Below are 23,602 nucleotides of genomic sequence, written 5' to 3' on the forward strand. Positions count from 1 at the left end.
TTCAGATTGAGATGAGACTTCATTTATAACAAAGACTATTCAGGGGGATTGGACTAGAGGATCTCTGGAGGTCCCTTCCAGCCTCAGCTGTTCCGTGATTCTGGGATTCTGGGACAGGGGTGGCTCAGGCTGGCTGTGAGGAAAAGGTGCTGCACCGAGAGGGTGGTCGGGCTCTGGAAAAGGCTCCCCAGGGCAGTGGTCACAGCACCAAGCCTGCCGGAGTTCAAGAAGCGTTTGGACAATGCTCTTGGACACAGGCTCTGATTTTTTGGGTGGTCCTTTGGAGACTCAGGAGTTGGACTCAGCGATCCTCATGGGTCCCTTCCAACTCAGGACATTCTGTGATTCTATGACCCCAGTGGAGAAGTGGTGAAAGGTGACAACCAGACCAAGATACGGTAGGTTTGCCAGGATGGATTTCAAGTTTCCTCCTCAAGTCTACTTCAGCCATGAGCTAGGGACGGCCCTCTGTGTGGTAACAGGCCCTGGTGGTGATGTCACAGCGTATCCCTCCTGTATCCCTCCTATGTCCCTCTGCCGTGGGTGCTAGCTGTGGCCCAGTTGCTTGTGGGGCCTGTAGGAGGAGGACCCAGAGAGAGCATTGTGCCTATCTGGGGACATCCTGCTGCGATGGAGAGGCTGAGAGCCCTTAGCGGTGAGGGGCAGCGCGAGGGAGGTTGGGGGCTGAAGCAGGACCCTTCCCAGCAGGCTGCTCGGGGCTGCATCTCCTGCGGAGATTTCTCTCCAAACTGGCCAAGATCCTCGTCCCTACCAGCTCCAGCCCCCTGCAGCCAGCAGCACCGATGCCACCTGCTCAGTTCTTTCCTTCCTTCCAGGTGTGGGCTGCTGGCCCAGACGTAAACGTCGCCAGGGCAGAGGCAGGGTGCCAGGGCCTGTCCCTGAAGCAGCCCCGACCTCTGCCACTGTTGTGACTTTGCTAGAGTGCCTGCAAGACGAGGAGGTGAGCTGGGGGCTCCCCACCATGATGCAGCGGGGTTCCCTGGGGGAGCAGGGGGAGACTGTGCCTGGCGGCACCTTTGCCCTCCTGGTTTTCTCGTTCAGAAGCCCTGGCACAGGGCAGTGCCCAGCCTGGAGCTTCTCAAGGAGCAGTCATTTGCCCGGGCCCCATCCCAAGGTCCCATGGCTGCCCAAGCCCAGAGGCCAGGGGCTTTGTGTCCCTATTGCAGCTTCCCAGCCCCAGCAGCACATCCCTAGGCTCTGCAGAGCGAGGGCAGGCAGCTGGTGGCGCGCTGGGAAGAGGAGCAAAGCAAGTGCAAATGATCCCTATGGTTGTCTGTCCCCAGGGTGACAGAGCGCAGACTTACTGCGAGCTCGAGACCGTCTTGTGGGGAGATGACAGCTGCCTGCAGTGCGGTGTCGTCAACCGGCTGCTAGCAGAGGTGTCCTGGGACCTGACAGCTGACCAGGTGAGATGGTGCTCTTGGAAGGCGATGGGAGCAGCCTGCCAGGCATTGGAGGGCAATGCGGAGCAGCACAGACAGGTTTTTCTGGCCTTGGGGCCCAACAGAGGCTCTTGAGCCAACCTGAGCCTCTTTTTCAGGGCGTGACAGAAGACACGAAGGTGGCTGCCAGCGACGTCCTGGTGGCTCTGGCCCGCTCCCACTTCAGCTTTGTGCTAGCTGAGCTCCTGGCCCAGCTGAATGCCCCAGGGCAGATCTCCAAGGAGTTCGTGCTCATCACTGTGGGCAAACTCCTCAGCACCAACGGTACGGTCCAGCACCACCATCCTCCCTCCCTCCTTCCCTCCCACTTTGGTCCAGGCTGGGAGAGCTGGGATAGAAAGGGATCCTTCCCCTCTCCACGCCAGCCGTGCTGAGCTGGGGGGCACCGTGGCTGCAGCGCCTCCTCCCTCGCTGCCAGTGCCGGCTGGGGGCTCTGACCGTGGCCACTCTCCGTTCTCTTCGCAGCCCTGCAGTGCATCCCCTTCATGCGCGTGGTGCTGTTGGGGCTGCGCACCGTGGTGGGCCAGTTAGGGAGCGGCCGGATCCTGCGTGCTGCCTGCGGTGGTGAGTGGATCCTGGGGAGGGGCAGGGGCAGGGGCAGGGCAGCCCCTGGCACCTCGCTCTGGTCTCAGAGCGGGCATGGCGGGCCTGAGCCCACGGTGCTGCCAGCCCTGGGCCATCCCAAAGCATTGGGGGCACCTGGAAAGGGTGGGTGATGGTTTCTGTGGGCTGGAGGTGAAGGTGCCCGGGAACTCCTGGGTCCCTTTGCTGCCTTCCTGGGCTTTCCTACCGGGTTCATGTGCCCTGATGGGCAAAACTTGGGGAAGGGAAGGACAGAGGAAGGCTGCAGAGGAAAATGCTGGAGCCTGTGAGGAGACGGTGTCATGTGGAGGACAGAAACGGTGTGGCATTGTCATTGAGACACCTCGAGCACACAACTTGCCCTCAAACCTAGATCTGCTCCTGAGCTGAATGAACTGTGCTTCCAGCAGGCTGGCGGGGGGTGCCGCTCCCTTCCCTGCTCCAGGCTCCTTTTTCTCTTCTCTTGGTGCAGCTCTGGAGCAGTGGGCCAAAGTGGTCAACGTTTACATCTGCACCTGGAAAGGATGCTCCTTGCCTGCTACGGAGAAGGAGCAGCTGTATGAAAACCTTTCCCAGGTGTTCTGCTCTGTGGCAAGAAACTGGCTGGACTGCCAGGAGGAAGAGGTGAGAAGTGCTGCTTTCCCAGCTGGGGATGGCAGCAGGGATGTCCCCGCCTGTGCCTCTGTCTGTGCCCAGCGGGCTGGCTGCAAGAGGCCCCAGACTGGCTCTGTGCCTGGGGCTGGGGGCTCCCTGCGGGGAATCAGCTGAAGCCCAGGGCATTTGGGCAGGCAGGGCGGGGGGTGAGGGGTGGGGAAAACCTCTCTGCCCTCCAGAGCAAGCCCATCTCCTGCAGGGCAGAAGGGAGAGGGAGAGGGAGAGGGAGAGGGAGAGGGAGAGGGAGAGGGAGAGGGAGAGGGAGAGGGAGAGGGAGAGGGAGAGGGAGAGGGAGAGGGAGAGGGAGAGGGAGAGGGAGAGGGAGAGGGAGAGGGAGAGGGAAGGAAAAAGGGCAAGGGGAAGACCTCTCTGTGGGCAGGGCAGACCTTCAGCCTTTGACGCTGGGCCTCCCCGGTTCGTCTCCAGGACAAGCAAGCTGTCATCGGGGCCATGACTCCCTTGATGCGTGTCCTCCTGCACAAGGAGGAGCACCGGGAGCATGTCTGGGAGCAGCTCCTCTGGCTCCTGCACCAGTATCGGACGGTCCAAGACGCCTCCAGGGTGACCAAGGTGAGGTGTGGCGCAGGGCCTGGCACGGCTGTGGGGTCTGTGCAAGTGGCACAAGGGCTCAGGGATCTGTGGCATGCAGGGAGGAGCCAGGGAGCTCCCCTTAGAGAAACGTGCAACAGGGAGGTCAATGGAGATGCGAGGCTCCCTCGGCTCTTCAGGCAAGGGAAGAGCAACCATGATGGGGCCAGGAGGGAGCCAAGAGGCAGTGGGGCCCACCTCTGGGAGATGGGAGGCTTTGCTCCCACCTCCCTGGGGGCTGTTTGCACGGGGAGCTCTGTTGCTGTGCACAGTTTCTCCATTCGCAAGTGGCTTGACATGGCTTCGGCCCTTTCTTCCTCTCCTGTTCTCTTGCAGAGCCTCCTTTATTTCCTGGAGGCCCTGGAGCAAGTTCAAATCCCCGTCCCCAAGGGCAAGTGTCTTGCCATTAACAGCGTCGTGTACAGCGAGGTAAGGGGAGCCTGCACCCACACAGCCACAGCAATTCCCTCTTGGCTGAGTCTCGGGAGGACTCCAGAGCCCTGAGTCTTTGAATGCTGCTCAGCCTTGGCTCCTGGGTGGCTCCTGGGTGCTCCAGACCTGTGCGTGTGTCCCTGGGGACGCTGTGGGGTGGGCTGGGTTTTGGCTGGGGGTCCTCTTGCCACAAGTGCCCAGGGAGATGAGAGCTGGCAGCGCCGTTTCTTTTCGGGCCCTCTCAATGCTGCTGGGACTTTCTCCACCATGTGGGACCTTGTTCCCACAGCTCACTGACGACACCAAAGAGCACAGCCAGGACCATAAGGCAGAGCTGAGCCAGTGCATCCTGCTGCAAGGTAAGGAGAGGAGCTGTGGCGATGCCCCGTGGTGTCCCGGCAGCTCTCTCCCAAAGCTCAGAAATGGGGATAAGCTGCTTGCTAATGCAGGATGGGATTTCCTCCCCACAGCTCGGATCTGCCCAGAGGAGACGATCCTGTTCCTGGAGTCCCAGCTGGGCCACGAGAGGGAGGCCGTGCGCGTGGCAGCCCTGGGTCTGCTCGGTGCTCTGGCACGCTGTGACGGTCAGTACTGCGGGGTCAGGGCTTGGAGGGCTCTCTTCCGCCCTCTGGGCTGTGCCTCCACGCATGCCTCACTGGATCTCTTGCAGAGCCCACGATGGCAGAGAAGCTGCCCCAGGTCGTGGAGGCTGTCAAGCGTGTGTGCAGGGACCCCAGCATCCGGGTGAGCTGCTTTGGGAAGGGACTGTGCCATCGGGGTCAAGGTCGGGGTGGGAGAGAAACCTTTTCCCTCAGGGCAGAGGCAGAGCCTGGCAAGGCTGGACTAGAAGGGCTCTGACCTAGACAGCCATTGCCTCGCTCCTTCGTGTTTACCGGAGGGAGGCCAGAGGTGATGCCGCTGCCAGCATGGGCAGGTCCCCGTGCCCCTGTGCTAACCACACTTGACCCCTGGCAGGTGAGGAGGGCAGTTCTGCACTTCATCAGGGAGCTGCTCAGTGCCAATGCCCAGAGCTGCTCAGCGTGGGACGTTGTGGGCTACATCTTCAGTGAGTTCAGCCAGAGCTCGAGCAGAAGGGTAAGGACAGCGTGCAACATCTTCCCTGGGGAGATCTGCTGCCAGGAGTCTGGCATGGGAGCCTGCTGGGGCCACGCCTGAGCCTGGGGCAGGAACTGAGAGCAACCGGGGCGGGGTGTTCCCAATGTTGTCTTGCAGGCTGCAGGACTCCTGTCTGCCCAGGAAGCCCAGGAAGAAGGAGGTCTCCAAGGGCTGTGCATGGACGTCCTGGGGTCACTGGACATCTCTGTGAGAGGGATGGCCAAAGTAAGTCCTCCTCTGTCCTGCTGCTGCTGCTCCTCTCCTCTCCTCTCCTTCAGGCCATTTGTTCCTAGCCCCCTTTGCACACCTGAGAGCTCCCCCCCAGCATGCTCTGAAGTGCTCCGGGAGATGCACACCATCCTCCCCATCTCTGAGCTGAGGCAGAAATGCTGACGGGCTGAATTGTCTCATTGCCTACAGCTCCTGTGGCCGAGGCTGCTGATCTATGTGATGCCAGCCAAGTACACGGGCATGCTGATCCCCCTCTCGCGCTGTCTCCGCGCCCTGGCTGAGAGCAATGAGCTGACAGCAGGGCACGAGCATCACGAACTGGATCCCGATGTCCTCAGCTCCCTGTTGCAAGGTAGGAGTAGCAACTCCCCCAATGAGCTCTGCTGACCTCTGGGTCTGCGTCCTGCAGGGACGGCAGCGTGGCAGGGCACGGTGTGGCTCGGCATCTCACCCAGCATTTCTTTCTCCCCGCAGAGACAATGCTGACTCCGCACAACTTGCTGGCTCGCCTGCTGGTGGTGGCGGGGTCTCCTTTTGCGGGCAGTGAACTCCAAGCTGCTGCCTTGCTGGTGATGCAGAGCCTCCACAGCAGGATCCACGGAGCTGTGGGGGCCACGTGGAACACCGAGATTCCCCTGCTGCTGCAGTACCTCCAAGGTAAAGTGCTGCTGGGGAGGGGAAGGGGAGGGAGGGCATGGCAAGTCAGCTTCCCAGCATGGCCTAGAGGAATCCCCGCCTGGTGCCCAGTGCTTGTTCTGCTGCCGTTTCATTTCCCTTCCGGGGAGCCAGCACTGAAGCTGGGGGGAGCGGTCCCACAGCGATCCATTCATCCCGGTGCATGGATGGGGCCCTTCCTGTCCCCTTGGACAGCGTGCTGGTCCTGGTGGCACCTCCATGGCCCTGCTGGGGCGGTGCTTGTGGGGAGGGACGGACGGCTGCCTCTGGAGCGGGTGCAGCCACCAGCTTCCCTGGGCCAGGCCAGCTTTGCAGCAGCTCTTCTTTTGTGGCTTGGTCCCAAGCAAGGTTTTTTGTCTTCTTCCTACTTTCTAGGAGGAAAGGGGAACATCCCAGACGCTGCCGAGTGGGAGCGCCATCTGCTTCAGGTACTGCCTGCTCTCCTCACACGGGCCACAGCTCTCGTGGAAGGCCACCCTGGCGTGGCCGTGTGCCTTGGCACTGCCTCTTCCTGCTTGTCAAAGGCCAAGAACCATTCGCTTCCTCTCCTGTTCTCTCCTGCAGTTCCTGAGGGCATCCCTGGAAACCATCGGGGATGACGCCTGGACCAAGCGCCTGAGCTGTGCACTGAGCCAGCGGCTGGACAGCTCTCCCAGCAGCTCTGGGGAGAAGGTCGGTTCCCTGCCCGGCTCTCCCCTGGCAGCGCAGCCACGGGGCCCCTGCCCACGTGCGGGGCTGGGGCTGGGGCTGGGGCTGCAGGCGGTGCTCTGCCCACAAGGGCTGTCTGCGCTGCTTCCCCGGCCCTTGCCCCCCGCGGCCTTTCCCTCCGTGCTGAGCGGGGCTGGCGAAAGCCCATCCCTGCGTCCGGGCTCGGCTGCTCCCCGTGCGCTGGTGCCTGTCCTGCTCTGGCCCCGTTGCAGCACGCCAGGCTGTTGCTGCATCTCGGGCTCGGCTTTTTCCCTTGCAGGCTTTCCTGTACAAGGCTCTTGGGACAACGCTGGGAGCTTGTCAGGAACTCCCACACGTCCAAGAGAACCTGCTGCAACATCTGACGAGAGCACAACCTGAGGAGCCATCTGAGGCCCAGGTGAGCTTCCCTGCTCTGTCCCTGGGCCCTGCTCCAGGCCTCTTCCAGCTCCTCATCGCTGCCCACCACTGTGGCTGGCCATGTCTGAACGGCTGGGCCTGTGCCAACTGCCCCTTGCTCTTTTGTTGCAGGGAATCATTTCTCTCGTCTGCCAAGCCGCCGACAGCCACTTCGGCCTGGTCTTGGAGACACTGACAACATTTGCTGCCACCTCATGCAGTGTTCGGGGCTTGAGGGTTTCCAGACGCAGGAAGGTGAGGTGTTTGGGGTTTCACTCCCTGGCTTTCTTCCACCTGCTTTTCATCGTGGGCTGTGGGGGGCCATCGGGCGGACGTCTCACAGCATCTCTCGCAACGCAGACGACCCAGGCCAGCAGGAGAGCTGAGGCCACTTGCAGTGCTGTCATGCTCGCCCACAGCAGCATGGCACTGCGTGCCTCCAAGGAACAACTGCTCGCCCATGTGGAGGCAGACATCGCGGGCAACATCCTGCTGCTCTCCATCTCCAGCAGCCAGGTGAGAGCTCGGGGAGTGCAGGGGCAGGGCTGCTGGGTGCCCCAGCTCCAATCCCTCCGTGCTAGGGCATCCTGAGCCAGGCCATCTCTTTCTAAAGGTGCCCCAAGGAATGGTTTGTCCCAGCAGGAAGATCCAAGCCCTTCCCCTAGATTTCCCCCGTGTGCACATGTTCCTCTCGCAGCCCGTAGCCCTTCCTCCAGTTCAAAGGGTTTTTTTCTCTCTTGGGCCCCAGAACTTGCAGACCAATCTTGCTCTGGTGCAGAGCATCCTTGAGGTCGGCTGTGCCATCCAAGCTGTGGGGAACTTGGGCAGCTTCCATCCTGTCCTGAAGCACAAGCTGCTGCTGATCCTGCAGGTGAGTGCCCAGAGCCAGGGCTGCCTTGCAGGGGAGTTTGGGGCCATGCCAGGGGGCAGGAAGGTCTCCCTCCTGAGCTCCTACAGCCGTGTCCCCAGCTGGGCCCTTGGGTGCTGGCAGTCCGTGGCCATGGCTGGGCAGCTGCTGGGGAGCTGCTCCATCCTGCAGCGCCCCTGTGGGAGCTGCGGGAGCGCTGCAGCCAGTGTCTGGCAGTAGTGCCCATCCCCGGGCAGGGTGCGAGAGCTCTCCTGTGCCCAATGCCCACTTGGCAAATTTCTCTTGCAGAACTTGCTGAAGACGACTCTCTGGGACTTCCCGGCAGCGTCCCTGCACCTGAAGGTGATTCTGGCCCTGGAGCAGTGGAGGTAAGAGCGAGGAGCTGCGGGGGCTGTGAGGTGGGATGACGTTCCTCCTGTCGGGGAGCTCCCGAAGAGCAGCTCTCCCTGCCACAGCCTAGGCTGGTTGGATTTGGGGCTGTCGATGAGGACAAGCCCAGATGCCATGCGACCCTCTCTGGAGAACGCTAGGAACTCCTCTTTTTTGGCTTCCCCTTGCCAGCAAGCTGGAGATCTCGTTCAGCAGCAAGGAAATTTGCAGCCTGCTGTCTGACTGCTGCCGGGCCATCCTGCCACTTCCTTCAGCGGCTGAGCAGATTGGGGAGATCGGGAACGCAGAGGAGGCAGTGCTGCAGCTCCAGGTAACTTGCTGTCCCTTCCCTGCCCACCTCTCGGTCAGGACCCCTCCCCAGCACAAGCTGTGTGCTGGCAGCAGCCGTGATCCTGCATCTCCGTCCCTCTCCTCCGCTTTCAGTCTCTGCACATGGCCACGAAGGCTCTGGGCCGGCTCATGGCAGTCCTGCTCAAGACAAAGCCGAGCCCTGTCCACTTCGTAGACATCGCCGAGGTGAGTATCCATGGGGTGACGGGGCAAGCATCCCTCCTGCCACCAGTGGGGACCCTGGGGAGTTAGCAGAGGAGCAGGAACCTCCTGCTGCCACACCAGGTTTTTGTGAGCTCGGGGAGGCCAAGAAGTGGGCCCTGCAGGGGGGAAAGCCAAGAGGCAGCCCCTGGCTGGCTGCAGGGAAAAGCTCCTGGGTGGGAGCAGGTGCGTCTGAAGAGAGTGGGGCAGTGCCGCAGGGCAGGCCCTCAGGGAAAGTGCCAGGAAGGGAGGGAAATGGAGAGGGATGGCGGGCAGGGAAAGATGCCCCTTGGCAGACAGAGCTGCTCTGCCCCAGGTCCTGTGGTTCTGGTTCTCCTTGGACAATCCGTGGGAGTGCAAGAGGGCCCTGCAGGTCTGCGCCCAGCTGCTGGAGGACTGCAGAGATGGAGTCGCTTTTCAGGTGAGGAAGGATGCCCACCGTGTGCCCCCTGCTCCCTCCCCAACCACCTGCAAGGGCCTGGCAGGGCAGCTCTGCCCAGCTGTGCACGGGCTGTGGGGTCCCCCAGCGCAGCGCTCTGGGGTGGCCCCTCTGCCCAGTCCTGGCCTGAGCAGGGCGCGGGTGGGAGACGCAAGGGAGTGCTGGGGCCACCTCCAGCCCTTGTTCTTCCTCTCGCCCCTGCAGACAAGAGGTGCCTACCTGCCGTTTGGCGCCTTGGCAGGATTGCTGGGGCCTCTGACCTGTGAGCCCATGACCAGCTCTCGCCAGCTGGCCGCAGCCTGCCTCAGCTCCCTTCTCCACATCCAAGGTGAGTGTGAGTAGAGCAGGCGCCTGCCGGCCCTCTGCCCCGCCTGGCCCTACCGGGATCCCCAGCGGGGGCTGGGCCCTGCCGCCAGGAGGGAGAGGAGAGGCACGGTGCTCGGCTGCTGTCCTGTCCCCACCCTGTTTGTCCTCCACCTCCCCAGGCACCTGGGGAGGGATCCTGGCAGAGGGCCACCCAGTGCCACCTGCCAGCAGCGTTTCCTGCAGCCGGGGGCACTCAGAACCTGGCAAGGGCCATCCTGCTGCACCGAGTTCAAGACTGACTCCCCTGGCCCTTTCAGCAAAGGCTGGGAAGGGAAGTTCAGTTGCCCTAAGTGGGACTCCCCTTTTCTCCCCGTGCTCGTTCCAGCCAAGGCCACGAACAGGGTGTTGGAGACAGACGACCCTGTGAGCTTGTGTGAGGGGCTGAGTGCTCGCAGCGACACCTCTCAGCAGCTCCAGACCTCCATCCAAATCGCAGAGGTAAAGAGTGCCCTCAAGCTTGCATTATGTTCTGAAGAGCTGGAGCAGAGCCGTGATGCGATCTCTCCTGGTTCTTGCATCTTTCCAGATCGTTTGCAGAAACTTCCCCAAAGAGCAGGCCGCACACTTCATGAATGCCATCCAGGAGCCCTTCCGGCATGCCAGAGGAAGCCGCGTGCGTGCTGCAGGCAACTGGATGCTCACCTTTCTGGAAACATGTGGCAAGGACATTGGTCCAGACGTAAGAGACATTTTGCCATGCCTTGGACTTTCTCGCTTTGGCTGTCGCACCACACATCTTGCCGCTTGTGTGCTAAAGAAGCTCTCGGTGCAGAGTCAGGGCTCGGGCAGGGTGCTAGGGGTGAAATTTCGCCTTAGAGCGTGAAAGCGTGGCAAGGGAGCAGGCGTGGCTCATGGGCTGAACGTCCGTGTTCCCAGAGAAGCGAGGACGTGCCAAGACGTTCTTTCTCCCCTGCTTCTTTCAGGTGCAAGGAATCCTCTCTGTCCTGCACACCTGCACAGAGTCCATGCTGGAGCCCTCGTTCATGTACTTCGTGCGCCATGCGGTGCTGATCCTGGCCCGCCATCACCAGCAGCTCACGATGAACGTCATCCTCCAGAAGTTTGTGCCTATGGACAGGTACATGCGCTCCTCCCTTTCCTGCTGGGCTCAGAGAGCCGTAGCTTGCCTCCCCTCCCCTAGAGCGATCCAAGGGAAGCAGCAGCTCCTTCTCCTCCACCCAAATGTCGAAGGTGTGCTGGTACCACTGGGAGGAACCGGGCATCTTCAGCCCGGCTGCTGAAGAAGCGTGAGGTGAAGGCATCCCAGGTCACAGAGCATACGGGCTCACGGCTGCACATCTCTTGGCAGAAACACACTGGAGCTGTGGAGGACTCTGGGGAGAGACAGCATTGGCATCGGTGTGCTGAAGTGCTTAGCGAGGAAGCTGAGGAGAGTGGGAGACAACAGCTCCCAGCCCAGCTCGTCCAGTCGCAGCTTGCACGCCCAGCAGCCTTCTCCGGAGTCCTTGATTGTACGTTCAGTGGCAGAGGCTTTGTGTCTGCTCCCCCACTCCCAGTGCGAGGGCAAGGCGTTGGGTGCCCTTTGCAAGCGTCTCTGGACACCGCCAGGACACTGCTGCAGTGTCTCAGCAGCTCGGGACGGCCGGGACAGCCGCTGCTCCCAGGCTGCAAGGCTGTCCTGGAGACGGGGTGTGCAGGCAGTAGAAGTGCCCCAGGCAGCCAGTGGGCTGGGGCTGGTGGCAAAGCTCTTGTTTAACGGGTGCTTCTCGGGTGGTCTCATTTCCCTGCAGGTCACCTGTGCCATCTCCGAAATGGTGTCCGTGCAGTCCAAGGAGGGGGTCCAGAGCTTGCTTCCCTCTCTCCTCCCTGGGCTCCTGCTGCAGCTCAGCAAGGCGCTGGGGGAAGAGATGCTGTTTGCGCCCCTCAGCCCCTGGAGAGGGCACGCTGAGCATCAGCGGCAAGAGGGCAACGTGTGCAGGTCAGGAGCAGGAGGGGCAGGGCAAGGGGGGCTTGAATTGCCTAGCCAAGCATGGTTGGTTGTTTCCTGTCCTGCTTCCTAGGCGGGAGGCCACTCGAGGCTGCAGATTTGCTTTTTTCCTCCCATCCCTGTTTGTTTGGAGCTTGGGATGAGTGAAGAAGCGGCTCGTAAAGCTGCTGAGCATTCTTGCTCTGCTAAGTCTTCCCCTGCGGAACACTGCTCTGATCTGAGACTTCTCTGGCTCTTGCTCTTTCCCCAGGCCTTTTTGCGAGACTCTCATGTCAGTGCTGAGCAAATGCGCTGAGAAGAACTGGCTGACGCCATTCTGGAGGCAGCAAATGTCAGCGCTGCTGGAGAGCCCCCGCACTTATGCCGAGGGCATGTGCCTCCTGACAAGGTGAGAGCCCCAGGGCAGCATCTCGCCTTCCTCTCGGTGGCTGCGCCCAGGGGAACGGCTGCCGGGGCCCTTTCCTGCGTGCTCGGGGAGCTCTGTGCAGGGCAGAGCAGCGCCTGTGCTGGAGGAGGGGAAGTCCGCGGTGGCAGCCTGCAGCCTTCCCACTTGACCGGGCGTTGCCCCTTGTGCTCTTTGTGCAGTGTCCTGGTCCGTGCCCAGCTCATCTCCCGGGAGCTGATTGAGATCTTCTCCCAGTGGCTGCGCTGGCCATCAGCAAACCTGCAGCTGACGGCCACGGCATTCTTTGCTGAGGTGAGGCAGTAGGAGGGCAGGGGGGTTCCCGAGGGCTTTTCTGAAAGAGATTGCTGCTTGGGCTGCCTCTTGCTGTGGGGAGAGATGAGAAGAAAGCGTCCCCATCGAGACTCCATTGTCCGAAAGCTCCTTTGTCCGAAGCCTGCTTGTGTGCTGTGCCTGGGCTGAGGTTGTGTCCTGACTCTCGTGGCTGTGTTGCTCTGTTGCAGCTGATGAAGGAGCCGCCTCTTGAGAAGAGGAACATCCTGAAGACTCTGCGTGTCTTGGCTGAGAAAGCACACCACCGAAGCAGCACCATAAGGCAGCTGGCAGCGAGAGCTCTGGGCAACGCAGCCGGCAGCATGCCCGTGGAGGTGAGACGGATTTCCCTGCGCTCTGACTGCAGGGATATTCCCCTCCCTAGCAAGACCCCGGGGGAGAGCTGCTTCAAGGGCCTGGACAGAGCAGCAAAGGCAAAAGCAGGGCTCCTTCCTAAGGCCACGCTCCTTTCCCTGATGCCAGCAGGGCTGCCGAGGGCAAATTGGGTGCCAAATGTCAGAGGAACAGTGCTTTGGAACAGAGCTGTCAGCCACGGAAAGAAAGAGCAGCCCTTGGAGGCAGGGAGAGCCCTAAGTCTGTGCATGTCTGTGGCTTTGCAGGTGCGGAAGCACGGGAGACAATTTGTCCAGGTGCTGCAACAGAGCCTGGCGGACACTGCCTGTCCCGAGGTGGCTGCAGAAAGCATGCTGGCGCTAGCTGAGCTCGTGAGGGTGCTGCAGGCGGTGAACTTGGGATCGGCCTTTGAAGACATCGCCAGGTCCACCAAGATGTTCTTCGAGTCTGTGAGTGAACCCAGCTCTTCCTGCCGCTGCTCTGAGAAGCGTGGGGTGGGCAGGGGCCTGCACGCGCCGCCTGGACGGCCTCTGCTGGCTGAGTGTCTGCTTCGGCCTCGTTATCCAGCTGACAAACGGCTTTCTGGTTGCAGGAAGAAGAGTGCCTTCGCTACTCGGCCTTGCGCCTCTATTCAGTCCTGGCCTCCTCAGCCTCGAGCAAGCGGTCGTTCTTTGCCGGAGAAGTCGCGGAAACATGGGTCAGCCTTTTCCTGCACCTCCGGGATCCCGACTTTGCAGTTGCCAGTGTAAGTGCCCTTGGAGCTTGCTCCCAAAGCCCCAGAAAGCTGCGTGGCCATGGCCAAGGCGTTCTGCCACTCCTGCCTGCTCAGCGGCTGCCGGGCGTCTCTGCAGATCCCCCCTAAAAGTGTTCCAGCGAGCCTTCCGCTGTGCTGCCCAGGGCAGTCTTACCAGCGAGCATCTCAGGCCTCTGGGCCCTTTTGCTGGCCACGTGCCTTCGTGCCTGCCTTTGCCTCCCGGAGCTGCTGCTCCCCTGGGAGCGGGCAGTGGGGAGCAAGCCCACGGATTCGGCCACCAGGCAGCAGGACTGGGTCGGGTGCCAGCCTAAGGGATGGAGCAGGTCCCCTCTGCTGCCGCCAGTGCATTCCCCTGCCAGCGAGTGCCCCTCGGGCAGCCCCCCGCCGGGTGGAGCTCAGCAGCACATGGCTGGCTGAGCTCCCTGGGCAGGTCCCAGATGCTGCTGGAGGAGGAATGACGGCACAACTCTCTTTTTCAGATGTGCAAGATCACCTTCAGTCTCTGTGTTCCATTTATGGGGCTGAGGCAGCCACAGGAGATCATCTATCTCTCCGAGAGGCTGGGTGCACGAGAGCTGCAGGATGCGCTCTGCAGTTACCTGGTAAGTAAGCTGTGCTCCAGCGAGACGTCAGGGCCCTGCGGCCCTGCCCTGGCTCCCTCAGGGGAGCGTGCGGTGATGCACGTGGGGCTGGCCGGGACTGGGACATGGCCATCCCTCCTGGCCACCCACTGCCTCTCCCCTTCCCCCTGCCCCAGCTGGCTGAGGGGCAACAGAAGGCATCTTTTTGGACCCCCGTGAACTTGTGCCTTCCTGTCTTGCCCTAGGCCAGAAACGCCCCCCCCATGTTGGAGAGGCTCCATACCGTAGCCAGGAGAGGCTGCCTAGAGAACGGGCAAAGGCTGCACCCATCGACCTTCGAAACCCTTGGTGAGAGCCCGCACTGGAACTTACCACTCCCTTTCCTGACCAGAGAGCTGTAGGGGCCTCTGCTTTCTCTGTCCTCTTTCCTCCGGGCCCTGCCTTTGCAGAACAGGGCAGACACCGTGCTGTGTCCCATGGGCTGAAGATGGGGTAGACAGGGACGCACGGCTTTGCCTTGCAACCTGCCTCCAAGTTCCTTCAAAAGCTTGAGCAACCATCAAGGAGTGATCTGAAGAGCCTTGCACAGTGGCTCCCCAAGCATGTGTCCCAGCTGGAGGGCAGGGCTGGAAGCCAGGGCTGTGGAGCGGTGCTCTGATGGTTGCCTCTTTGCTCTGTACTTTAGCTGCCATCCTGGCAAGGAGAAGAAGGAAATGAGGCTCCATCAGAGAGCAGGTTGCTTCACATGGGGCTGAGCTCCGGATCCGTGGGGCTGGGCAGAGGTCAGAGCCCAGAAGCAGCCCGGCAAATGCCCAGCACCAGGGGCCGGCCAGCCAGGGGGGAGCAGCTCCAGGGTGGCAGGGGGCACAGCTGCCTGGGCTGGCTGCTCACAGCTCTGTCTGTCTTGTTGCAGCTTTCCGGGGCCTGAGCAGCACTGAGGACACCCGAGTACGGAGAAGGCAGACAAGGCCCTCTGTGACTGTGGCACGCTTTGGCAATAAAACTCTGTACATGTACGTGGTCTCACCGCTCGCTGTGTCCTTGGGGAAATCCAACTCAACGTGGCCTCCCCTCTGTGGACAAAGGGTCTTTTTTGTAGGGCCCGGGGGGCACGTTGGGGCCTGTGGGGAAAAGCCTGGCAGGATGCACAAATGGATTCTGAAGGAGTTGGTGGACCTAACTGTGAGGCCTCCCAGGATTATCCATCAAACGTCACCACGATCAGGAGAGGCTGCTGACAAACGGGAGAAAGCAAACGTCGCCCCTCCAAATTGGTTTCTTCCCTTAAAAAGAAACTTAACTTCCTTAACTTCCCTTAAAAAGAAACTGCTTGCCACTTCTGTTCCCAACGTGTACATTTCATGAGAAGCGCAGAGAACGTATACTACTATAACCTGGATCTTAACTTTTTCCCCCAGGTTTCACTAAAGCGCCCTTTGCACCCTTTGCACATTCCAGGAACTCATCTTGGGCATCTTTGGAAAACTGCTCTCAAAAGCAGTTCTCAACATGTGCTTCTGGGATGGTTTTACTCGGGTGGGCAGCTGAGCTCCACCACAACCACTCTCTCACTCCCCCTCCTCAAAGAGGAACAGGGAGAAAAGAGGATGCAAAGGGCTTGAGGGCTGAGATAAGGACGGGGAGATTGCTCAACAATTATCGTGACAGGCAAAACAGAGTAGGGAGACAGTAACATTTATTGCCTATTCCTAACAAGCTAGAGAAGCGAGAAACAAAGGAAAGAACCCCAAAATGCCATCCACCCTCTTCCACCTCCTCCCCCCAAGCGGCGCAGGGGAATGGGGGCTGTGGTCAGTCTATGGCACTTCATTCACTGCTCCTTCTTGGTCACTCTTGTCCTCTGTGCTGTGGAGTCGCTCCCATGGGATGCCATCCTTCCCAAACTGATCCTGCGGGGGCTTTGGTTTTAAGAATCTTGGTGCTCTGAACAAGAGAACTAGGTGGGGAAACAAGATTTTATACATACCTATGAGTAGGCAAAATTGCATTAAAAAATCTCTCCATCATCAATTTCAGCTCATAACAAAACTGCAGAAAATATACACAGGAGACTCCAAACTTCATCTTTACCGCACAGGTCAAAAATGGGGCAACAATGCTAAAATCAGAAGAATAGCTGCCCAGGATCAGACCAAAGGTTCATCTGCTCCGCTGTTCTGTACCCAACAGCAGCAAAAAGCAGTTGTCTAGAGAACAGAATAAAAATAGGACAAGCACATAATACCTCCCCTAGGTACCTTCCTGCTATTCAAGCCATTTGCAGCTCAGGACTCTTTGAGCCACCCGAGGTATTTTATGTGACATACTTCTCATTGGACTTCTATTCCAAGAATTATTCCAAACTCTGCTTAAACCCATGGAAACTTTTAACATACACCAGCATCTACAGCAAAGATTCTTCATATTGTCTGAAGAGCAATTTATTTGCTTTGAGCCTCTTCCGTCTGATGTAGGTTCCTCACATTCCTTTCTATCGCAATAGACAATTTAGTCTGTTAGGTTATTAGTCTCTAAACACTATGCCTATGCCTGTGGTGATTTTGGAGACCTTGCATCTCCACTAAGACTTATTTTTTCCAGGATAGAAAGTCCTATTATATACATGTGCTCGTTTTATTGTGTTCCTCCCATATTGTATACTTTTGGAGATGGGGGGAATTAGAAACATAGTTTTAACGATGTTGGGAAACCATGGAACCAGTGACATGGAAGTTTTAGTTTTTTACTCCTTCCTGCTTTTTCATTTATTTATTTATTTATTTATTTATTTATTGAATGCTATGCATTGAATGGATACTTTTATGGAAACTGTCAATAATGGGGAACAAGGCCTTGCTCCTGAGTGGCACATGCCAGCTCAGAGTCAATCTGCCTGTGTTTGAAACAAGGACTCTTTTTCCTGTGTGCATCATTTACCTGCACTGATTTTATCTGCCATTTTATTGACTGGTCACTCAGTCTTACAAGGTCTTTCTGACCTCATTTCTAACACCTTCCCTCATCCTCACTACTCTGAATGTCTTCATATATAAGCAAACTATTTTATCTCATTGCTTCTCTCCCTTTCCAGGTAGTTGCTGAACACAAAAGAAAATGCCAATGTGAATTACTGGAGAATTCCACTGGTGACTTCCCATTACAGCTTCCATTCCTATCTTCTCATCAATCATTCTTCCATGCAGGGACATTTTTATCCCCATTGTTTTGAAATTACAGTCCAAATATGGTAAAATATAGAAAGGCAAAAAGACCAAAATCTGCCAATAAGGCTAATGCCCACAGACTTCTTGTCGTTGCCGATTTGTGAAATGTTGAATTTCCCAAAGAAATCAAGAAACCCCAAACATTTGATTTTTCAAATGAAATGGCAGGTGCAGACAACGAATGTATCAAAACCTAAGATACCTGTTCATGTGACTTTCCTATCATCCAAGTCTGTCACCTGCTAGAAGAGATTTTTCATGACTTTTCACTCACAAGAACTTGTATTTAATAGGCTGTGAACTTGTTCATAATGAGTGATCAATATATAATTTACTTGAAGTAAATAAGACATTTGCTGAGGCGATCGGCTCCGGGGCAGACGTGTTCTGCAGCGGAGCAGGGGACCGAGGCGGGCAGGGCTTTTTGTCCGGCATCGAGGCCACTCGGGGGAGCCGCCGGAACCCGGCTGTCCTCGCGAGGGAGGCTGACGAGGCGAGGGCGGAGCCAGCAGCGCCCCCTCCCAGGCTGTTAAAAGCTGCCCCTAGGGAGCGCGAGCGACCAGGAGCGCGGCGAACAGGACGGGCAAACAGGGCGTGGCAGTTCGCGCGGGGGGCTCATCGTCGCTCTTTTGCAGCTGCCTCTCCCTTCGGTGCTTGTAACCTGCTTGCGTAGAACCTGACCATGGTATCGACCAGGCAGAAAACCGTGGCCTCCGCATCTCGTGAGGCATCTCCAGCCACGGTCACCAGTGTGGCTACTCAGACGGAGGGCTCGGGGAAACACGCAGCCGTCCAGGTCCTGGGCTGCAGAGTGTGCCCCAGCCTTCTGTCGGTCTCCGACAGCAGTGGTGGGTATGCCTGTGGGAGGTGTGCCCAGGTTGAAGAACTGCTCAGCCAGGTAGCGGAGCTCCGGGAGGAGGTGAACAGGCTCAGGAGCATCAGGGAATCAGAGAGGGAAATTGACTGGTGGAGGTGCGCTCTACCCTCTCTGAGGCAGGTTCACGAGACTGCCACGGCACAGGCGTCTCCTGTTACGCAGAAGACGGAGGTTCACTCCTCCAGCCAGGCAGCGGGAGGAGACCTAGATCAAGGGGGGGAATGGAGGCAGGTGCCTATTCGGGGTGGTAGGCGAGCCCTCTCTCTGCCCACCTCACCTTCTCATCTACCCTTAAATAATCGATATGAAGGACTAGAGCACGACAATCTAAATGACAAAGTAGACAAACACCCGTCCCAGTTGGAGGGGGCGCCTAAGACAATGCAACCTACACGTCGCATTGCCACATCATCCTTCAAAAAAGAAAGAAGGGCTATTGTTATGGGGGGCTCCCTCCTGAAAGGGACAGAGGGACCGATATGCCGACCGGACCCAACCCGCAGAGAAGTCTGTTGCCTCCCTGGGGCTCGGGTGAGAGACTTTGCCAAGAAAGTCAAGCGCCTGGTACGGCCCACTGACTACTACCCGCTACTGGTCTTTCAGGCTGGTAGCGATGAAGTAGCAACGAGAAGTCCGAAGGCGATCAAAAGAGACTTTAGGGATTTGGGGCGACTACTTAGAGGATCAGGGGCGCAGGTGGTGTTTGCCTCTGTCCTTCCGATAGGGGGGATCGAAGCTGAAAGACGTACTGTTCGCATAAACTCGTGGCTTCGAGACTGGTGTGACCGGCAGAATTTCGGTTTCTTTGATCATGGGAAGGTCTATGCTACACCGGGCCTGATGGCACCGGATGGGATGCGCCTCTCTCGGAGAGGGGTAAGGATCTTAGGTCAGGAGTTGGCAGGGCTGATAGATAGGGCTTTAAACTAGAGTCGAAGGGGGAAGGGGCCAAAACCAGGCGAGCCGGTGAGGACCTAAGGGATGGTATGCTAGAATCAGAGGGGCTGTGTGCCAGTGGGGTCCTTTGGTCAGATCCACAAGGTGCTGAGTGTAAGGAGACGCACCTGAAGTGCTTTTACACAAACGCACGCAGTATGAGGAATAAAATAGATGAGCTAGAAGTCCTGGCCCAGTCCCGCAACTATGACATCATCGGCATAAGCGAAACCTGGTGGGATGAGTCCTGTGACTGGGGTGTTGCGATAGATGGTTACAGGCTCTTCAGGAGGGACAGGCAGGGTAGGCGAGGTGGTGGGGTGGCGATGTATGTGAAGCAGGGGCTGGACTGTGTGGAACTTCAGGTCGGCGATGGCAAAGTTGAGAGCCTCTGGGTAAGGATCAAGGGACGAACGAATAAAGGGGATGTCGTTGTGGGAGTCTATTACAGACCGCCTGGCCAGGACGATAGCGCCGATAAATTATTCTTTACAGAACTAAGAGAGGCCTCGAGATTAACTCCCCTTGTCCTTATGGGGGACTTCAACTTGCCGGACGTTAACTGGGAGTGCCACACGGCTGACACGAGCAAGTCCAGGAGGTTCATGAAGCACCTAGATGATAACTTCTTGGTACAGGTGCTAACGGAGCCAACTAGGAAAGGTGCCCTCCTAGACCTGTTGCTAGAAAACAGAGAGGGTCTGGTGGGAGATGTGGTGATTGGTGGCCGCCTCGGTCATAGCGATCATGAAGTGGTTGAGTTCAAAATTTATGGTGACAGAAGGAAAAGTGCCACCAAAACCTCATCCCTAGATATGGGGAAAGCGGACTTCAGGCTGCTCAGGGAACTAGTCAGTAAGGTCCCCTGGGAAACTGCTCTTGAAGGCCTCGATGTCCACCAGTGCTGGTCACTCTTTAAGCGATGCCTCCTAGAAGCACAAGATAAGGCAATTCCAAAATATCGCAAGTCAGGCAGGCGGGGCAGGAGGCCGGCGTGGCTGACCAGGAACATTCTAATGGAGATTAGGCGGAAACAGAGAGTGTTTCGCTACTGGAAGGAGGGCCAGGCGTCATGGAAAGAATACAGGGATGCTGTTCGTGTTTGTAGGGAGAAAGTTCGAGTGGCCAAAGCACAGCTAGAGTTGAAGCTGGCTGTGTCTGTGAGAGAAAATAAAAAGGGTTTTTTTAGATATGTAAATGGAAAAAGGAGAACTAAAGAAAACATAGGGCCGCTCCTTGATAGGGAAGGTCTCCTCACAGACGATGACGTAGGCAAAGCAGAGACGCTTAACGCCTTCTTTGCCTCTGTCTTCAATGCCGATGATGGGCTTCGGGACCCAGGGTGCCCTGAGCTGGAGGACCGGGACGGTGGGGATGACAAACTCCCAACTGACCCTGAACGTGTGCGGGATTTGCTACTCCACCTGGATCCCTACAAGTCCATGGGTCCGGATGGGATTCATCCCCGGGTGCTGAAAGAGCTGGCGGATGTCATCGCGGAACCTCTATCAATTATTTTTCAACGATCCTGGGAATTTGGAGAGGTCCCGGTAGACTGGAAGCTGGCAAATGTTGTGCCAATTTTCAAGAAGGGTCAGAAAGAAGACCCTAGCAATTACAGGCCTGTCAGTCTCACGTCAGTGCCTGGTAAAATCATGGAGAAGTTGGTTCTCGGACTCATTGAGGCGCACCTGGGGGACAAAGCAGTCATTGGTCCCAGCCAGCATGGGTTTGTGAAGGGTAGGTCCTGCCTAACTAACCTGATTTCCTTTTATGATAAGATCACCCGTATGGTGGACCAAGGGAAACCAGCTGATGTGATTTTTTTGGACTTCAGCAAGGCTTTTGACACGGTTTCCCATAGGATCCTACTGGACAAAATGTCCACCATACAGCTAAATAAAAACATCATACGATGGGTGAGCAATTGGCTAACGGGCAGGGCCCAAAGGGTTATGGTAAATGGAGCTGCGTCAGGCTGGCGGGCGGTCACCAGTGGGGTCCCTCAAGGCTCCATTTTAGGGCCGGTACTTTTCAATATTTTTATAAATGATCTGGATGTAGGAATAGAGGGTATTTTGAGCAAGTTTGCTGATGACACCAAACTTGGAGGAATTGTGGACTCAAATGAGGGCGTAAAGGCCTTGCAGAGGGATCTGGACAGGTTGGAGAGCTGGGCGATCACCAACCGCATGAAGTTCAATAAGAGCAAGTGCCGGGTCCTGCACCTGGGACGGGGAAACCCTGGCTGCACGTACAGACTGGGCGATGAGACGCTGGAGAGCAGCCTAGAAGAGAGGGATCTGGGGGTCGTGGTAGACAGCAAGTTGAATATGAGCCAGCAGTGTGCCCTGGCAGCCAGGAGGGCCAATCGTATCCTGGGGTGCATCAAGAACGGCATCGCTAGTAGGTCAAGGGAGGTGATTGTCCCGCTCTACTCTGCGCTGGTGCGGCCTCACCTCGAGTACTGTGTGCAGTTCTGGGCACCACAGTATAAAAAGGACATGAAACTGTTGGAAAGTGTCCAGAGGAGGGCTACGAAGATGGTGAAAGGCCTTGAGGGGAAGACGTACGAGGAACGGCTGAGGTCACTGGGCCTGTTCAGCCTGGAGAAGAGGAGGCTGAGGGGAGACCTCATCGCAGTCTACAACTTCCTCGTAAGGGGTTGTCAAGAGGCAGGAGACCTTTTCTCCATTAACACTAGTGACAGGACCCGCGGGAACGGGGTTAAGCTGAGGCAGGGGAAATTTAGGCTGGACGTCAGGAGGGGGTTCTTCACAGAGAGGGTGGTTGCACACTGGAACAGGCTCCCCAGGGAAGTGGTCACTGCACCGAGCCTGTCTGAATTTAAGAAGAGATTGGACTGTGAACTTAGGCACATGGTCTGAACTTTTGGGTAGACCTGTGCGGTGTCGAGAGTTGGACTTGATGATCCTTAAGGGTCCCTTCCAACTCAGGATATTCTATGATTCTATGATAAGACATTGTTAATGTTAGCTACCAGAGCGCCATGTGTAATATAGACGTCTGCATTTAGCATCATGTTCTTGACCCTTTGTGTTGTTGCTCTGTTGTGGTAGCTCTGTCAGACATACTAGATTAAACCTATGAGGAACGATGCCATTTTTATCTGACCCAACACAGGTTGCAAAATTTATCTGTAAATAGATCTATTTATATAGCAACAGAAAGTTAGTAACAGAACAAAGACATCAAGGGTTTTTTCTCTTGTTAATTTCTGTGTGAGTTAACTGTGGTTTAATAGATCTGAATTTGGAAGCAAGTTTTGTTGCAGAATTTTTCAGAAATATGATGGTTCAAAACTGAGAGTCACTGTAATGTTTTGGTGGCTCAAAGATGTCTTTGTTTTGCTTTTAAAGCATTTAACAAGAACTGTGTCTTAAATTTAAAGCCTTCAAGGAGATACTGTGGGAAAAGACATATGAGAACTACTTTAAATTCCATTTTTTCTTGTATGCCATTCCTTCATGTTGATGCATTACACTTACTATAAATTTCTGAAATATTCTTTGGTATTTTGATTAGGATCAGGTCTCCTGCCTCAGAGGTGGAAGATTTAAGTACTGGAGCAGAGAGTCAGTATTTCATTAGAGTTAGAAGTTAATCTGAATATAGTATAATAACTTCAACCTTAAATACCATTCAACCATACAAAAACTAATTCCTGGCCTCCAAACTAAGCTGAGAATATAGGACTGAGAAAAGAAAGGTGATAAAACAAATCTTCCTCCCTTGCTTTTCTAGCCTACTTGCAAATCCAGCCAAAATATCTTAGAGGTTCATTTTAAAAATGTCAAAACAATTTTTGACATTCAGTTTGTCTGGATTTTTTTTTAAGCTAATGGCCAAATGAGTCCAAAAATTGCTACCAGCTTCAGAATGATCAACTGCTCACTGAAATGGTTGCCCAGATACATGTATGTTCTTTACTCAACAACTGTGCTTTCATTTACTTTTTGTTGTTGTTGTTGTTGTTATAATGATTACAAGAATCTTGGATTATGTTTTCTGATATTAATAAAAAAGTTTAGTTTGATCCAGAACATCATAATTTTCCCCATTCACTCTTCCAACCATTTCTTTTACAGCTTGGAGGACCTTGGCCGTAAATCAGTAAGAACAATGAAAAGGCTTAAGATTTACGAATATCCTGCTACTAAACAGTAGTATTAATAAAACATTATTTTAGAAATTTGAAGCATGAAGGACAAGGGAAAGCTGATTTTGAGGTCTCAGAAAGAAATCTGAACGTGAAACACCAGAATAGTTGCTGTTAATAAGATGTGTAGAGGCTTAGAAAAGGAGTGCTTGGACAAGAGGAACGTGAACTGCTTCAGGGCAACAGGAGTAAGAGAGAAATAGAGCCAAAGTTGCTATCCAGAGGCCATCGAAAAAGGAGCAGAGAAGAATAGCACAGCTTCCAGTCAGAAAGAAACATGGTAAAATGGCCATAATTGCAGTAGTGATTAATGTATTCTGGCACTAGTGACCTTAGCTTTCCAAGTCTTCAAAGGCTATGATTAAGATTTTTGGTAGAAACACTGTAGTCAGAGTATTCATAAAACAATCTTCTTTAATTTCATTGGTCTATAAGTTAGGTAAGTGTTATTTACCAAGAAAAATGTAAGGTTATGTTCCTTGTTTCTGATGGTTATGACCTTTAACTAATATGGCAATCGTTGCTGCTAATGTTAGGATTCAACAGTGATTTTCTACTCATAGATACTTTTAAGAAACATTTCCATCACAGGCAAGAACTCCTGTTGGCATA

At 56.1% G+C, this 23,602-nt stretch overlaps 1 protein-coding gene across 1 annotated transcript; it reads left to right on the plus strand.

Moving 5' to 3' along the window:
* Positions 1-1,286: 1,286 nt before the first annotated feature.
* LOC116488637 (maestro heat-like repeat-containing protein family member 2B) lies at positions 1,287-15,201 on the plus strand. The gene is made up of 37 exons (XM_032186347.1): positions 1,287-1,427; positions 1,562-1,727; positions 1,929-2,027; positions 2,518-2,669; positions 3,126-3,269; positions 3,624-3,716; positions 4,009-4,078; positions 4,190-4,303; positions 4,390-4,463; positions 4,695-4,814; positions 4,953-5,060; positions 5,256-5,418; positions 5,541-5,723; positions 6,117-6,169; positions 6,306-6,413; positions 6,709-6,828; positions 6,960-7,082; positions 7,188-7,343; positions 7,576-7,698; positions 7,984-8,063; positions 8,257-8,395; positions 8,509-8,601; positions 9,260-9,383; positions 9,747-9,859; positions 9,948-10,100; positions 10,345-10,499; positions 10,731-10,893; positions 11,173-11,360; positions 11,620-11,757; positions 11,955-12,066; positions 12,276-12,419; positions 12,705-12,887; positions 13,031-13,183; positions 13,672-13,794; positions 14,019-14,121; positions 14,687-14,786; positions 15,192-15,201. Exons 1-37 carry the CDS (start codon positions 1,287-1,289, stop codon positions 15,199-15,201), a joined length of 4,584 nt encoding a protein of 1,527 aa, XP_032042238.1.
* The last annotated feature ends 8,401 nt before the right edge of the window (positions 15,202-23,602 follow it).

This window comes from Aythya fuligula, chromosome 4, assembly GCF_009819795.1.
Source record: "Aythya fuligula isolate bAytFul2 chromosome 4, bAytFul2.pri, whole genome shotgun sequence".
NCBI classification, from domain to species: Eukaryota; Metazoa; Chordata; class Aves; order Anseriformes; family Anatidae; genus Aythya; species Aythya fuligula.